Consider the following 19,063-nt stretch of genomic DNA (forward strand, 5'->3'; position numbering starts at 1 on the left):
AAATGAAACAGAGTAAGTTCAATTTCAATCATTTTTATTTCTTCTTTTAATGTTCCTTTTACAAGGAATCTTCTTATTCGCGCGACCATTTTATTCATCGTCAAATATTGAAGAAAATGTTATTAACATCATTTTGTATTAATTTATACGCTCGTTTATATTTCAAAATTGTGATGTTTAATACTTTTGATATTATTATACATGGTCCAATAGAAATGATTTAATATTCGAAATAGAAACATCACTTATTCAATTATAAACGAAAATGAAGATTTTTTATTTGAACGTTGTCGTCGAAAATATTACACTTGCTTTTGCCATTTTTTAAAGCTTTTACAAGGATTTAAATTATATAGAACTGTGTGAAGTTATTTTTTTTAACCTCCTTAACACATTTCTTGTATTTTTCAGTTTATCTTTTATTCAAGTTTAATATTCGCGAGATGTGAAAAGTTTTATTATTCCGTCATTTTCCACCATTCAAATAAATTTCGTTAATTTTTACTATTTTCATTTTTTTTTATTAAGAATAAATGTAAAATGTATATACGTTTTAACGCGATTACCTAAGTTAATAATTTAAGATCGATTCTACGAGGTCATCGGTCTAGCGAAATAAAACAGGTCGCAGGTAACGTCAAGCAATCTGTGCGCGTCTTATACTCGAAGATTGCTTTGTAACTCTCGAAGACTATGATGGATGAAGTAAAGTACGCCTATGGAAAACTTCGTCGAAATTCAAGCAAATAACCGAGATTGACTTAAAAGCTGTTCGACGCGTTGTACCTTATTCTCTTCATGAGAAAATATTTCACATCGATTGGCATCTGTTGTTAAATTGGAAACTAGAGAAATGAATTTTTTAAACATGCGGAAACGTAGTAGATTACAAAATAACAGCATATTCGGATGGTGAGATAGTAATGGAGGGAAATGATTGCAGAACACGAAGATAGAGAGTGTGTGTGTGTGTGTGTGAGAGGAGTAATCAAATTGCAAAATCATCTGCAAAATCATTTAAATAAAACACACATTCGCGAATGTCCGTGCTCTTCTCGTAATACCGTTTTCCAACGATGTAATATAAAATTGAATTAATTTAGTGAAAAACAAATCTATCAGACCGACCGGCTGGCTGGTTGGCTGGACGGTCGACCGATCAACCAACCAACCAACCAACTAACCAACCAACCAACCAACCAATCAACCGACCGACCGACCGACCGACCGACCAACAGACAGACAGACTGAACGCTTCGAAACTTGGAAACGAATGTGAGGTAAATGGATGGCAAAACTTTGTGGCCGCGCATCCGTGTAATTTCACTTTTGTATATATTTAGATACTTATATAAATACTTAGATAAATATTAATTATCTAGATATACCATATTCACATTCTGCTTTATGTACATGGTGAATCAACTCTAAGGCACAAATTAAAATGATAGAAAAATATGTTTCAAATAAAAGTTGTTTATTAACAAGGGAAGGAGTTATGTTATAAATAAAGATAAAATTTTCTCGGATCGGGAAACCCGTAAGAGATTCAAAAGTCACCGTTATTTTGCATTTTCGAATCGTAATTATTGTAACCCTTTTACAAAACAATTTCAACGGTTATATATGTCTCTTCAGATGTTTAGTAAACATCTATTTCATTTTGACACACGTTGTATACGCATACTACTATAAAAACGAACAAATATTCTAGTTCGTTCTTGATTCTACGCGGACAAGAGATGAATTTGCTTACGGATTAATTCAAAATCTCGATCGAATCTCTCTCTCTCTCTCTCTCTCTCTCTCTTTCTCTCGATCGTCGTAGTGAAATTGAAGTTCTGCTCGGTTTCACCGATATCGAAGAAGATTCAAGTTTCGGTAGGATGCAAGTAGATAGACTGACTTACGATCTAGAGAAGGAGTATGGAGAAGTATAGCAAAACGGAGCACGTAAACTATGAAGCTGCCTGCGGAAAGCGGTGTACTATCGAGGCCGAGAAGTGATCGACACCAGCTACTTGGAATATTCTTCGATATAGGTAGACACGTACTACATACGTGTATCACATAATACGATACCAGTCCAATCTTTCGGTTCGCGATTTCACCAAAGATCAAATTACCCTAAGAAGAAACACGTTCGAACGATATGTTTTTCTTTACGTGTCATTGAACAAGTAAAACACCACAAAGTACACCACACACGATCCTCAGATAAATAGTCAAAAATAATGCTATACCTATCTATGGTAATCCACGGTGTTTTATTTGATTTCGCGACATCGACGAATAGGATAGTAAAGAAAGATTATCTATACTGATTCATTTGCAAATACCGTAGAAACACGCATTCGAGTAATTTTCCTACTGGATTACTCATTTTTTCTGTTTTCTCTTTCTTCCTTTCTTTCTCAACTTTCAGCACAGAAAAATCATGGCATTCAATCGTGAAATGTACGATTCACTTCTCTCTCTCTCTCTCTCTTTTTCTCTCACGAGTTACCTTTACCACCGATTTCGCGAGCCGTACTGCACGTGGCACGGAATTAATATTTCGAAATCGTTCCCGTACATGGGCCGCAATAAATTCGACTGGAGCGATAAGAAGCTTAAAAATTTTTCATCGGCTCGCAACGGCACCCCGGATGTTTCGTTATCCTCCTCATCCCTCTTTTCTCTCTGTCTCTCTCTATTTCTCTCTGTCTCTCTCTCTCTCTCTCTCTCTCTCTCTCTCTTTATCTCTCTTTCGCTCACATTGAGCCCCCGGTTCTCGGCATTTCCATTTAAACTTTCCAGAAGGCAGATTAGCCCCGGGATCTCCGGCAACTCGAAGCTCCTTTCGTATACCCAGTCCCCGAGTCGGATGAAGAGCGTATTACTCACACTAACGTCCTTACTAGCGCAATTCCGTTCGGACGCGCAAATAAACAGAGCTTCGTCGTGACTACACAAATACTGTCGTGTCTTTTAAGCCATCGAGATATCATAAGCAAAAGGGACTCGCAAGAAGATGAAAGAAGTATTCGATCGATGCTTCTACAACTTTATATTGAATCCTCGTCTTCCTCTTACTCTTTTCCCCTTTTCCATTTTTTAATCTACCTATGTATATATTATGTATATGTTACCGTCATAGCCGGAAATCAGTCATTGCTAGTAATTCCTCGGCATTACTATGAATGCAAAGCGCCTTCAGACGAAGTCGGAAATAAGACTTTTTACAGAATTTTTCTTAGGCATCGAAAAACAACGTTCAAAAGAATCCAATTTTTGTGACTGTTGTCCTGTCGCATATTTCGATCTTTAAAATTTTCATTGAACAAAGTCCACATGATAAGGTTTTTGAAATATTATATTTTAATAGTTATGTACTTATGTATGTATAATGTAATTGTTGTAATATGTTTCTATGATTGAAATTTCAATGAGAATGATGAAATGTGTTTGATATGTTTCATTTTTATTTAATTAAAGTAACCGAATATGAATTAAATTGATTGAACAAAACTATATGAAATATTTTGATTTTTTAATTTGGTATGTATTAATCAATTAATACCTTTCAATGTTCTTTTTTATATTTCAGAATACATGACGGAACGTTGCGCGTATCCACCATGGGTTGTAGCTCCAAAATCATGGGTGGCCTTGGATCGAATAGCCTCCCGTCTATTAGCCTCGACACATAACTTGACGATTCTCGATCGAAACGAGACTCGATTAGCTTGTCATGCAATAGTGCCAATCGAGGATCACCATCATCATTATTCTTCAGCGACGCATACTTACAATCAAATGATGTTCGTCGCTAAAGCTACTCGTGACTGGTGAGTCCTAATCAAAATCAGATAAATTATATTCTTGCGAAAAAAGCAAGTTTACTACTTCTTTATGTTCATTTAAATAAAAAAAAAAAAAAAACAATAAGTGACAAATATTGTTTAACAAAAATTGTATTGATAAATAAGAAAGATAATATCGTTTTAATGAAAAGAAAAAACAAAAAAAAGAAAAAAATATTAAAACATCTAGCGTGTATATATATCTTAATGACAAAGTAAAAGTATAAGTCATAAGTCTAGTTTCATTTTCTAATTAAAATAACGTAAATATCATTTGATAACAATGTCAAAGCAAGCGATCCTTTAGTAAAAAATATACAAAGTTTAATGAATCCAGCGAATACTTCTTTCGCGTATTTTATTTCATAAAATATTCTTCTCTTCGGTTTCCTTTCCAACGTTATTATTTAATAACTTCATTTCTCTTACACATATTATATCCTTCTTTCGAGTTTGCAAACGACGTACTTTGTAAGTTGTGGTTATGTTGAATATATGATAAAACGATAATATAATATCACTGTCGACCTTTCGTATTTCTCAACAGAACACGTGTACTCACTCGCATATAAATAAATAGGATGCTGAGAGGATTACGTAGTAGTATCAAGTCTGCCGTAGACTTTCCTTTGGCTTTCTCCCAGCATCGTTCTTCGTATGCACAGTGAAATGTCAATATAGGCTTACCCAGGTACTATCATTAAAGCACTCTTGCGGCCGAGTTCACGCGAGCTAACGTGTATCGCTTTTAATCGGTCGCATATGTAGAGTACGTAAAGCGTTTCGTGTTATGCTGTTCTACGATGGTAGTAACGTTTCCGACGCTCGGACGATCAGAGGATAGGATTCCTCGTTAAAAGCCCAGGATAATAGTGTTTATGGAACGTGTTTGTGGAACTTTACCGCGAAAATATCATTTCCTCCTATTCCTGGTCGACCACGTACCACCATCTTATTTGTTTTCGACCAAATTAGATCAGAGATAATCAAAAATTCAATAATATTTGCAAATTTTATCAAATATGGAACACTTGATTTTAAAAGCTTGCCTAACCTAAACATATCTTTTTATTAATAAAACTTTGAATTAAAACGCGATCGAATCAGAAGATTTTAATATATAAGATTGAAATATTATCACAAAAATTTCAGCCGAAGTATGTGATACCTTTAATCGTTATTTATCTCTACTTTCTTTCTTTCTTTCTCTTTACTTTTTTTTTATTCTTTTGAAGGGATATAATATTTCTTTTTAAGGATTTTTTTATTTGTAAGTTTTATAAAGAGAAAGAAAAATTTTCCAAACCGAGACTTTTCGAAACTCGGGCCGCGTTTCCTGCCAAGAATACTAACAAAATTTCTGCCCTTTATCTTACTCTCCACGGCGTTTTCTTGATTATAAAAATTCCGTAGAAATCGCATCAGCGATCTTTCTCCTTATTCTATCTACGAGTATAACTGTATTACGAACACTTGTATATTGGTAGAAATCTACCTACCTATCTACTTACTATAGAACCTATGTATTACACCATATATATATATATATGCTTTTATAAAGGGTATTCTCGAAAGTGGCAGGACTATTAGTCCTCGTGAATTTACGTTTGACCGACTGGAAAGTACGACGTGGGACGCATCTTACCCCCCTATCTCTTTCTTCTAGAAAATTTATTCGTACATATATCCTCCACCTTTATCTCCAGTATCCTCTTACTCGTTTCTCTCTGAACACACATATTCCTCTATCTTTCGTATTTTTGTCTTTTTCTCTGTTGATTTCTTTCGCTCTAACCCCGTACACTCTTTTCTTTTACCATCGCATACCAAACTGTCCTTATATCGTGAAATCTTCCACCCTGATCTTTTCGCGCTTTAACATACTCGCGATTACGCGCCTACTCGCGATTTTATGAGAAAAGCACCATTTAAAGTAAAAGAAGGAAGAGAAAATGAATAGAAAAATAAAGACGGAAAGATAAAGAAAATTTTGTCCTTTTTTGTTTTTTTTTTGCCAACCGTAGAAAATGTTGATTATTCTTTTATAAATATCACGAACACACAATTCTCGTGTAAATTCGTAAAGATCTGTATCACACCACGAGGAATAAAAATAAAGAAAAGACTGTTAACACATAGGATCTTTCGATTATTGGCATAGTCGATAGTAAAATATCAAGATGGTTTAGTATAGATACGTGTGTTAGGGGAAAAGGTTAAATATACAGGATACTTGAAAGATCTCTTGGCCAAGCTGAGAAAACGTATCGCGAATCGAGTACCTTCGAGAAGGAATTCTTTTTCAATACGTTTCAACTTTCTTACGGAAATAGATCGATTGTATAAGAAAAAAAAGAGAAGAGAGAAAAAAGAGAAAAAAAAAATGAAAAAGAAAGAAAAAAAAAGAGAATAAGAAAATGGTGTCTCTTCGTTTGGTTTGGTTAGATCAAAGAAAGGATCACGATAGCAAGGCCGTCTTTAAATAAGACGTCTGACTATCCTCTTTCAAGAAGAAAATCTAAGCCACAAGCTCCTTCCTACTATTCTTTTAACCCCTCTCCCCCCCTCCCCTCCCCACAACTGTTCCTTACCCCACCACTTATTCTCCTTCTTCTCCTTTTTCCACATCCTCTTCCTTTCCTCCTCGATTCGTTGTCCTCTTTAAACTTTTTTGTCTCACGCTCTTGTCCTCCTTCTTCAACAACTTTCCCTATTCTTTCAAACTCTAAAATGAGAAACTTCTCTCTCTTCGAGATGAAACTATTTTAGAAGGATACATATACCTACTATAAGGAAGAAGCTGATTTAGTTGTGTGAAAGAGGATCGAGAGAAAGAAGACAAGCTTAGAACGTATTATTTTCAAGAATTAAAAGACTTTTTGTCATACTTTTTACTCTTGTTTTCTTTTTTTTACTGCTCTCGGTGTTAAGTATTATAGTTACAAGGACAAGGTCGAGCATTTTGACCAAGAATACAACATGTTTTTTACTCTGAATTTTTCGACATTTAAGTATTCTTGATTTTAGACAATAATAGACTCTACGTGTAAAAGTAAGTCGAAAAGAAAAAAGGAAAGTAACATTTTTCGTTCGATGCTTTGTTTTATTATTGAGAAAAATTGTATTTAAATATATAATACATTTTATATAATAATTATATAAAATTATAATTCATTTACAATAAAATAACGTTAAGCAAGAAAATTGATATCAATTTACTAGTTTAATAAATAATCCTCTCTCTCTCTCTCTCTCTCTCTCTCTCTCTCTCTCTCTCGAAAATATTTGAAAACATTGTATATGAAAAGCAAATATCTATATTATTTTCAATTTACAATAACGTTGCGAATAATTCAATGACTCATTGTATATCGTTATAAATACGTATATATTCTATAGAAAAAGGGACACACAAAGAGATAGAAAGAAAGAAAGAAAGAAAAAAAAAGAAAGAAGACTTTTATGAAAATACGCATATAAAATTCCAAAGCGATTTTATTGATTCCCGGGTGTTAATTTAAATATCGTTTCGCTTTAGAACTTGCCCCGATGGATACTTTGACCGTTATTTTATTCGGTTTGTTCAAAATAGATAGAAAGATTGAGGGAAATATTTTTTATCGGCGATAGGTTGCATTCTATCGCACACAACTTTGATGACTCTATGCGTCAAACGTTGAGTTTCGCTTTTACTAATAAAACGACCTACTTGCTTGCTTCTCTTTTATCTTTCTCTCATACTCTTTCTTTTCCTCTATCTCTCTCTTTCTCTTTCGTCCTATTTCGTCCTCTTTCTCGTTCAGCACTCTTTTTTCGTTAAAACAATCCTCCCGTCCAAACACCGATGGTCGTTGGGAAGCATCTGTTCGGACAGTTTCAAGCAGTTTCCCTACACTAAAGTAGGAAACTGTTTGAAACACCGGCGTACAAATACACGCGTGATCGGACAGAATTGCTTTCGTTAACATCGTAAGGTAAAATCTGTCTCTCGGACGATTACAATTATCGCTTTTCTTACGGACAGTTAATTTCCATAGTCTCTGTGTTACTTTTCTTCTTTTTCTTCTTCTTCTACTACTACTACCATTACTATTTTTCTTTTTTCTTTTAGTTTATTTTCTTTTTATCTTCTTCGTTATCCATAGGTTTGTCCATAGCTATTGTCATGTCCACATTTTAACGAGGCTACATCCGGTCCGACATTAACATCGGTTGAGTATTCGCAGATCGATTAAAGTGTCAGACGGTCGTAAGTATTCTTCGTGAACCTCATGAAAAATGGCTTCTCGTCACGGAAGAACCTAGCCGTATATAATAACGAACCGGGGGACGATAACCCTCGATAAATCATTTGCCGTATTTTTTTTTCTTCTTCTTCTTCTTTATATCCTTTTTTTTCTTTTATTAATTCATTTGTCCTTATCTATTTTATACTCGTCTATTTTTATTTTAAACATCCGTTACCGTAAGACGACTATATTCAGTTTCTCCTTTACACATTAAATATTTGAATAAATATTTAATTTATATATATCGGAAATAATATTAATATTTGATATTTTAAAATTTCCTTTTTATTTTTTTATTTTACATAATTTATATAATTTATGTATATGTGTGTCTAGGAAAAGTTATCTGTGTGGACTAAGAACGCATATATGCTTTTATCAATTACTTCAATCACCCTTAAGCTTGAGATTCTTTTTTCTTTTTTCCGTTTATTCAATGCAAATTTAATTATAATGTCGTAAGTGTTACTTGCTATCGATAATTATCGTCGAGATAAAATGTGTATACATAATATATTATATTTAAGAAAAGTATCGGTAGCACGAATAAGTTTACATTACATTTACTTGCACGGCAAATAAATAAGTTCTTAACTTTACCTAAAGCGTTTATCCCCTTAGTGCGTGTTGAAAGTTTTACCTCGATGGTATTCGATTATTTCGTTGAAAATTGATAGCATAGTTTATGTATAAGAAAACTATCGAACCGTTAACCGAACACCTGGTAATGCGGTCATGCATCACTGCGGAAGAATTTCTACCAACACGTTACTACCAACACCAACGATCCTTCTCTCTTTCTCATACTTTTTTTTTCTTTTCTTTTCTTTTCTCCTTTTTTTTCTTTTTTGTGTATGTGTGCGTATATAGAATGTACACCAACAGGAGTGACACCCTTGTTGCAACAAGCAAGAAACATTCTTATCGAGACTGTGCATCATATCCCGAAGACTTAGGTGTAGTGCATAAAATTTTCCTCCGTCTCGTTGCAATAAATCGTCAAATGATTCAACGTCGAAGGAAATTCATTTCTATGAAAACTTGACAACTTTTGACATTGTTACATATATTACCCTTACGTTTCTCCATCGTATACGTAAACACGATATCGTTATTGTTGTCGTCGTGATATCCCTTGATGTCTGTAAAACATTCAAAAGAGAATAAAAGAAAAATAATAAAAGAGAGAGAGAGAGAGAGAGAGAGAGAGAGAGAGAGAGAGATACTGATCGATTTTATCGTTTTATTCTCGTTTCAACACTTCGTATCGCGAGGTAGTAGGATGACAATACACGCGCGTTTTCACTCTGTTACTACCAACTTTCAAAGAATTTTATCGTTTAAACTTTTTTAATTTCTGAATCCCGTTACATGAAATTTCTTTCGAAGAAAATTGTCCGGATGTGGGACACTATCGAGACCGTATAGTATCCTCGTTGAAAAACGTCAGTCTCTTGTTTTAATACTTTTTTTTAATGTTACGTAATCAGTTGTTAATTATAAGCGTGATCGAATTTGAAAACTATGTTCGAACGATTGGACAATAAGGTCAATTAAATTTAATTCAAAATGGAATAAATAATACCACGTATTTATAATAATTTGTATAATACTTGTCGCTTAATTGTGAGATTTACTTATGTATTTAATTTTTTATTTCTTTTATTATTTAATATATGATTTAATTTGATATAATTAAATGAGATAGAATAAAATAGTAAGTATCTATAATTTAAATGAATAATCAATACAATATCGCGAACGATCTTACGAGAAATACATAAAAAAGAAAATGAAAAACATAATAACATTACGAGCTGTTAATATAATGCACACCATAGATAAATTTTACTTCAATAATAATTAATCGTCGTTCAAACGTTCGATGGCAATTGGTAATCCATCGTTGTTATTTCTAATTGAAATAAAAATGTTGTAAAAAAAAGAAAAAAAAAACAACAATTCCATTTAATAACTTCATATAAAATGTGATGATGTGATACGTGACGACTGTCAATTTAACATCTCTGATTAATGAAGATTGATATCCATATGATATAAATGGAAACACGAGTGATACAAAACTAGTATAGTATCGCAGCTTATTTATTCTTTTTTATTTTCTCCTGTATTTGATGCAAGGAACACGTTTGGATAATCTTATCGTTTGACTTCATATTTTTTTGATAGCCTGATTACAGACGGACGCAATCAGTCGAGGAGAAGTTATTTTGACAGATCACAGGCGTTTTTACGTTTTATCATCCCTCACGTTTCTTTTTCTTTATTTTCGTCCGGTCGATTGCCAGTCTTACGAGTTTTTACGAGCACGCAGTTTCTTTCAAATTGAACCACAAACGGTCCCTCTTCCGTTCTTCCCTCTTTCTCTCTCTCTCTCTCTTTTTCTCCATCTTTCCCCCTTTCACTCTTTTTCTCTTTCACAAAGCAGCTAGTAGCTTCCTTCTTCTTCGATTTTTATATCCTCAGTGTTTGAAATCGGGGAAGCCCGATAATTCCGTGCGATCGTATAATTCTGACAGATCGTCGCCCGTCGACTTCAAGCGTTCATCCAAGGATAGGAGGATCCTTTTATATCTCCAAAGATTTAGAGCTCTCGCAACTCCGGATACACTGGCAAAGTGTTTCGCTATGGCGTATATCCGATCGTGGGAGGAAAAACCGATCGACAAGCTGCCAGAGTTTTTATCTATCCGACGAAATACAAACACAAAAGGCCCCATGTGTATATATATATATATAAGTGTAGGAATCTTTTCAATCTATACAACGTAGTATTAAATCCTCCATTTTTATACTTTTTTTTTTGTTCTTTTTTTCCTTCGTTCTTTGCATTTTTGTTATTTTTATTTTTCTTTTCTTTTCATCTTAAACCACGAAAAGAGAAACTTACTTTCCGAGTTCTAATTAAATAACATCGTCGTGTGCCAGAGAGAAAAAAAAAAAAAAAAAGGTAACACGCGTTCGAAAAAAGTGGTTGCGTTTATTATTTCATTAAATTCCGCTAGAACGAATAGCAAGGATCGACAAAGGAGCGTCTTGATAAACAAATTAACGAGCGATATTTTCGAACGAGCTTTCGATATACTTGTTGTATATGTATACACATACGTAGTATATATATATTTCAGTAGTGAACGATAAGAGGAATAGAAAGAGTTAATATCTGTAGGAGAGAGAGGAAAGGGAAGAGAGTCGGTGGAAATAAGGCCAAGCGACGTTTACTGGAATTAGATCAAAGGTGCTTTTTATGCATTGAAAAATTTCCCTTCGTCCTGGATCAAGGTAAAAACGTTTACAATAAAACTGTCAGCCATGTGTGTTCCGAGAAGAACGATACGCTGATCGGATGTAAACGATAGCTAGCTAGCTAGCTAGCCAGCTAGCTAACTAACTAACTAACTAATAAGAAGATAGAAGCACTCTGACCACTTTCCGATCTCACGTTGGCCGTAATCCACCGTTGTTACAGAAAAGTTCGATAATTTCAGATTCCACAGACCGCGATAGTATGATCAAAGCCATTGTTCTTCCTTTTATATTTTTATTGTTTCTCGTGTGCATCGTTGTAAAAAGAATATTATAAAAATGAAATAGATAAAAGGAAAATAGCGGGTGGATGAAATTAAATAAACAAAAAATTTGATTGCGGTAAGAAAAAAAAAAAAGAAACGAGTTACGAATTAAATGTCAATATTTCTCTTTATCTTTTTATGCCTTGGCCTAAAAGAAAAAAAAAAAAAAGGAAAATATATACATATATCTAAGGTTAACATGAAAGTCGATAAAATCCTTTTAATCCAATTGCTTTATTTTCTACCTTCATTCGTGTTCTAATTTCCTTCTATTTTCTTACTTCAATTATTCGTCATAGATCAAGCTCGTGTACCTCTAACTGCCTAATTTTTCAACCGTTCGTTCCCCCTTCTATCTATTTACCGAACTCATTCCCGTTTTTTTTCTTCTATCTTTAATTGATCGTCACGCGTTAGACACCGCGCGTCCGTTTTCTCAGCGACTTGTTAGAAATTTACGATCCACCTTTTTATCGTTAACTTCGTGACGTCCGAGTTACGATGTACTTTCGTCCAACCCCATCCACTATTTATAGCTTTCCTCGAATAAACGTTCGATCGGTCATCCAGTTTGCACTTTCTCTCTTCTACAATTTCCTTCTCTCTCTCTCTCTCTCTCTCTCTCTCTCTCTCTCTCTTTATTTATTTCTCTTTATATTGTTCTCATCGATGATGATGAAATTAATTTCGATGAAATTGTTCTTTACTCGATACCAAAATTACGATCTTTTTACGATGAGGAAGAATAAATCTATAGAGGAAGGGGGGAAGAGGATATAGAGAGAGTATATCATTACCTATCGTGGTTGTTAAATTACAAGCATTTTGCTGTTGTTTGGTTGCGAATGTTTCGGTTAACCAATGATAGTTATTCCAATCGTCCCGAAATACAATGAATATTATATACGTATGTGTAAAAGAGAGAGAGAGAGAAAGAGATAGTAGGGTAGCATAATTGTTTGAATAACTCAAACGAGAGACTAAACGATATTATTTATTCGTGATTTGGAAATAATTAAAACTGTTAGAGATCAAAGTTAAATCGTATGCAAGTTCAATGGCATGCATTAAAATGTAGAAATAAAGATTAAAGTGAAATTGGGGAGCAAGGAAAAAAAAAAAAACAAAAAGAAAGAAAAAGGAACAAAATATATAAGTTTAATCGATAATTCAATTTATAGAGGCTTTAGTATCGAGGGTTCTTGTCGTAGGTATATCAAACATCGATTTTATGTATTTCGAATTATAAATCCCCGATACGTGATTTCTACGAAATTCGAAAGATACGTCTAGAGTTCTCATTCTTTTGATGGTGTTTTAAGAGAGTGGTTTTAGGTTCTTGGTACGAAGTAAACAAACAGTCGTACCCCCTTCGTCGTCGTCGAAAATCGACGAGGAAGAAGAAGAATCACGAGTGTATCAGAAAAGAAAAGAAAGAAACAGGAAGATAGATAGAGATAGAGTGTGTGTGTATGTATGTGTGTGAGAAAGTGGGAGAAAGTGGTGACTTTAGGAAGTCAGAGGGGAGTCCGACGTTTCGTCGTTCAATCGGTTGGAAAATTGCTCGCTGACCGTCAACTTGTCGAACGGAAGTAACTCGGCATCTCTCCGCAACCTGAGTCCTGCAGGAAGTAGAAAATTATTGTGTACGTGCACCCACGAAATCGGCCATCAAACCGTTTCCTTGGTGTTATGATACTCGAACAGAAAGCAAATGTTTCGTACAGATCATTCTCTACTTTATATTAATGCTATATTTCAGAGTATATTTGATTTGAGAATAAAAAAAAAAAAAATAAAGATAAATATATATTTTATCTTGAGAGATCAAGTTTTCAATATGGCTATGTCAAATATAAATGTGAAAATCTAAGAAAATACTGTTTAAATATTTAGTTACGTGTATTTGCCATATGTGATAGAATTCGATTCTTATTTTTATTTCGTCAATCTGCTTAAAGCACTATTGACTAATCACAACTACACAATCGTATTTATATGTATATACTATTTATGCATTTATTAAAATATAATAATTGTATATACAAATTTGGGTGACACTAATTTTTTCTATATTATAAACTCTGTATCAGTATAATATAATCAAGTATTCACTTAAATATATATATATAATCAAGTATTCACTTTTATATATATATATATAAAATAAAAGAAAAAGAAAAAAAGATAAATACTACAAAAGAATTTTATTCGGATCGTTATTGTTTTTATTCGAAGCGAGCAATAAGTGATGATCTTTTTACAATGTAAGATTTATACACAGGTATCTCTCTCGTATGTGTGCGTATAGAAAGCGAAAATGCGAAAAAAATAATTTCACGACGTGGGATTCGCGTGCTTTTGTGGTCACGGGTAATTTAGCGGTGAAAGAATTAAAATAATTACATTAAGTAGAGGGACAAAGGAAGAGTTCCTTTTCTACAGCGGTTTATTAAAACTCGACTTTATGATAAAAACTCGTTAAAAACATCGTACGTTTCGCGTATTTTTCTCTTAGACCACGATATAAACGTTTTCACGTATGTAAACTTTCAAGGAGTAACAAAGTTGGCATGTTTACAAAAAGTCAATTGGATTGTTGATTATTTAATTGAACGAATTCTTTTGCAATGATGTTTAATCTGTTCGTCGACGTATACGGATCAACTAAATCCGTGTATTCTTTATCAGCTAATAAATCAAACAATTTGTCAATCGAACGTCTACCGCCAGTATATAAAACGAAATTCGACCGATGTATTACGAGGATATAGAAATTGACATATGGTAGATTTGATGAAAATGAGGTCGACTCTTGCCGGCAGAACGAACATTTGAATGTCTGTTGAAAATTACCAATTTCGATCTATTATTGCGTATGACTAAAAATTGAAACGAATTTGTTAACGTAACAATCTAATATAAATATTAATAATAAACATAACAAATATTTCTATAAATCTCGAAAACAAAACAAACAAAAAATCATTCCCAGATAGCTAGCTTCTTATTTATAGACGTACGTTTTACGTATATCCATTTATCTATTATCTAAATTTTGTTCTCTTTCTTTCTTTCTTTCTTTTTTTTATTTCCACAATGTTAGAAGTCATATTGACGAATGTTATTCGAAATAATCGATTAATCACGCAGATATGTGGGAGCGAGTGAGGTTGAAAGATCGAAAATAAATTTGTATGTTTCCATTTATGTAAATATACTTGGCATAGGGCAGCCTTTATGCAACTGTCATGTGCAATTCATACGGAATGATCGATTCGTTCGTCCGCATATTTTCTATCTCGATATATAAATAGGTATGCAGGTACGTTGTGACAGTTGAAGCCTCGTCGATATCCGTTACGTGTACGTGCGAGTATTTTAATCTGGATCCGACATTTTTCCGTTTCTCTCTCTCCCTCTCTCTCATTCTCTCTCTCTCTCTCTCTCTCTCTCTCTCTCTCTCTCTCTCTTCCTGAGAAAAAAGCGAATTTGTCAATTTTTCAACCGGTGGACATGCCCGAAGCTTTAACTCGCATCGACTTTCACGAGTTCGTTCGCACTGTATTTTCTGTTCCTACAAAAAGAGAGAAAGGAAAAAAGGAAGAAAGAAAGGAGACAAAATAGTGATAGAAGAAAGGAGATAAAGAGAGGGAGAGTTTTGTCGAGCCACAGTGATCCTGATCAACGTTTAAAAGCTAAAGGCAGAAAGATTCGTTGAACGAGGATCGCGTTTTATCGTCGGTTCGCGTTAACCAAAAAAAGTAGAGAATTCCGGTTGCGCTTCGAAAGCGCAATAACGCGACTTTCGTTTGACGCGGGATTCATCCATCCTCCCTCTCTCTCTCTCTCTCTCTCTCTTTTCACTCTTTCTCTCTTGGATCCTCGTTCTCGTGCTCTGCACACGAGTATTTTAAATGATTCGAGTACACCGGTAGCTGCATGGCGTAAGCTCAAATTACTCGTAGGGAAACGCGATATCGTCGAGTACATATACGTCCACGACACTACTGCAAAGAGAGAGAGAGAGAGAGAGAAAGAGAGAGGGAGAGAGAAAAAGATAAAAAGAAAGAGAGTGAGAAAGAGGTTGAGTGGAGTCTTTTGGATGACAGATAACGAAGAGCTCGATGCGAGAAATGGATACCTAACGAGGGAAGAAAAAGGAAAAAAGTAAAAGAAACAAAGTACGAACGAGAAAAGGAAATTCGAAATATATCATATAATTTTATCAAAAAAACGAACTACTATTCCTCCTATTTTTCTTTTTTTATCACTTTTCTTTTCCTTTTTTTTTGGTCTTTTTTTCTTCTCTTTTCTTCTGTTACACTTTTCATCCCTTTTGCGTAACCCCATTCTAATATTTCACTATTCTCTTCGACGTGAGACGAGCCACTTTCAACGATTTCTGGAATTATTTCGAGAGCAGAGAAGAAGTACGGGATAGGTAACCTTGGCGCAAAAGATGGTTGAACGTCCCTGAGTGCATCGTATAAAACTGTCTTTCGGTTCTAACGACCGGATGTGCATTAGAAGCCGACTCCTACGGTGACTTTTTCTCCTCTTCTTCTTCTTCTTCTTCTTCTTCTTCTTCTTCTTCTTCTTATTCTTCATTGTCCTTTCCTTTTTCTTTTTCTCGACTCGTTAAAATCTACGAAGTCACAAGAAGCAGCACCACCGTTTTACCGTGAACGCGTCCGACCAAGCTAAGACTTTTACTACTTCGAGTAGAATCTTGATTTCTTTTTTACGCGACTAAAATCGAATCTAACGTTAAGAGAATTCTCTTATTTTCTATCATTTATTTTTTATTTTATTTTTAATACCTCCCCCCCCCCGCCGCCGCCTTAATTTCCTTTCCCTCGTTTGTTTTTTCTTTCTTTATTTCTTTTCTACTTCTTTTTCTTTTTTTTTTTCAAGAAAATCTCACGTTTAATGAGAAACAGGGCAGGTGTATCAAAAAGAACAGGGAAAAGGAAAAAAGAAAAAAAGGGAAAAGAAAAAGAAATGGAAAGAATGAGGAGGAAGGGAAGGAAGAGAAGCGGGGAAAGAAGTTCCAGCTGTGTCCGATTGCATCGGACTCGAGGAGAATTATGCGATGCGGAAAGACGCGGATGAGGTCTCGAACAAGTGTGCCGAACGAGTAATCGTGCTCGAGTCCGTAAGAAACCGCTATTGCTCCCTCGGGATATCGCCTTTATCGTCTGAGCTACTCCTAAATGCACTCAGGAAACCGGATGTAAATTGCTGTTGTGCAATTTAATTAATTAAACCATCGTCCCGCTCATCATGATTGCCACCCGGCTATACTTTTTCTTTTTCTTCTTCTTTTTTTTTCTTTTTTCCTTTCACTATTTTACTATTCTCTCGTTTCTCGATATATCACTCTACCTCTCTCTCTACTTCATCAAATCGAGAAACGTGTTACGCAAGAATATTCCAATGAAATTACTTAATCGTTTCCTTCTTTTATCATATATGTATACTTATACATACCTCTAAGCGTACACTTGAAATGATTGATAAATCGTCGGTTCCATGAAAAATCGTTTTATATCGCGCATGCTTTCTCGTTAAATTACTTTTATTAAAATTCTTCGATTGTTTTTTTCTTACTTTTGAAATCAAATGAAATAAATTTGTTGAAAAATTTAACAAATTATTTCGATTTAATATTCATATAATTACTTATATAAAAAAAAGATCGATTGCAATATAATTTTATAAAGTATTGTAAAATGTTACAATATTTTACAAAGCGTATAATTGAAAAAAAATATTCTACAAATAATATTGGCTAATTAGTAAGATTTTTAAATAAAAATTTGAACACTTTTTCTCTTCTATGGGAATATATTTTAATATTTTATTTTAACATTTACCTATATCTATGAATTCTCAATAAAACTTAACACATGACTACTAGCATGTATTTACATATACGTTAGTTTGGAAATTTAGCTTTTACAAATATTAGTATTGGTATATATTGAAAAACGTTTGACGAATTCCCCCCTAAAACTGATCCATTATACGTACAATGTATTTACATGAGTACGTATACAATATATATATACATATACATATATATATATATAAGCATGTAACTTTAAAACGCTTTGCGAGATTCGTTAAGCGTGCGATTACGAAACACATCTCTAATATACGGTCCTAGTAATATTAACGTTGATGCTTTCACGTCATTCCCCCTAACTATTCTACAGTAAATCGTTCATTATGCGTTTTAATGTCGTTCAGTATTTTAATGTCGTTCGACGTTTTACCATTTTGATAGCGTCAACAATAAAAACAAGCGTACCTGCAATAGATATTTTAATTGAAGATAAACGGGGAAAAAATTGGTTGCTTTAATTTATCGCAACAATATTTTTCAACATTTTCGATAGAGAATATTTCAAAAGTATTATAATTAGAAATATTCATTCTTTGGACCTTTTTTTTAATTTTGATTTACATTCGTTCATATGTATACTAAATATCTCATTTAAATAAGTTGAATACAACGAGAGTCATCGGTGACCCTTCAGTAATATAAATATCCTACACATGATTACATTTAATTTATCTGTTTAAAATAATATTTCAACATAATATAATATATAACTCATAATAATAAATTTGTGTTGACGCCACGGGCAACCTATGTAAAATTAGAATGGAATTTAACGTATTAAACAACATGGGTAAATATATTCGATCGATATTGGTTTTACAATAAAATATAAATTTGTAATAAAAGTTTGATATATCATCGAGTCACGTTTCTATTTCTAATATTATTCTCTAATACTTATTATTTATATAATACGTATTATATTATGATAATAGTATTATAGTATATGATATATCAGTATGATACTAGAATAATAATATATAGTATAATAGTATGATATAGATGAAAAGGTAGAATATATATTCTCTCGTTGGACTCGCGTATTGATATTCTCGACAACTTTTCATAGGCTTAGAATATCAATTTTCGTAGAAAAAAAATTCATATGACTTCCGTATCTTGACAAAAGTACCTTCTATAAAATAGCTCTAATAAATATTGCATTTCCTCCTGAAAATTTAATCATTTTTATTTAAAACACACACATTAACATATGTATATAATCTTCAATGAAATAACAATTATAAATATATGACATTTATCTTTGATAATCAAGCAACTTTTATATGAAACTTTTATTCATAAAATCAATTAAATATTTACTTATTCAGTTATATAGTTTCAAATGAAACACCAGGTATATACTTTGTGCCCATTTCTCTCTCTCTCTCTCTCTCTCTCTCTCTCTCTCTCTCTCTCTCTCTC

The 19,063-nt window shown here is 33.4% G+C and overlaps 1 protein-coding gene across 2 annotated transcripts in view; it reads left to right on the forward strand.

Moving 5' to 3' along the window:
• Positions 1 to 19,063, forward strand: part of LOC106786795 — a 229,145-nt gene that overhangs the window by 196,858 nt on the left and 13,224 nt on the right. For both annotated transcript variants that reach the window (XM_014748562.1, XM_014748573.1), the window contains exons 7-8: positions 1 to 12; positions 3,590 to 3,830. The exon at positions 1 to 12 is cut by the window's left edge and continues 210 nt beyond it. In XM_014748562.1, coding sequence (XP_014604048.1) covers positions 1 to 12; positions 3,590 to 3,830 — 253 coding nt within the window. The remainder of the gene's footprint in view (positions 13 to 3,589; positions 3,831 to 19,063) is intronic.

This window comes from Polistes canadensis, unplaced genomic scaffold (genome assembly GCF_001313835.1).
Source record: "Polistes canadensis isolate GaletaPanama2010 unplaced genomic scaffold, ASM131383v1 scaffold_3, whole genome shotgun sequence".
NCBI classification, from domain to species: Eukaryota; Metazoa; Arthropoda; class Insecta; order Hymenoptera; family Vespidae; genus Polistes; species Polistes canadensis.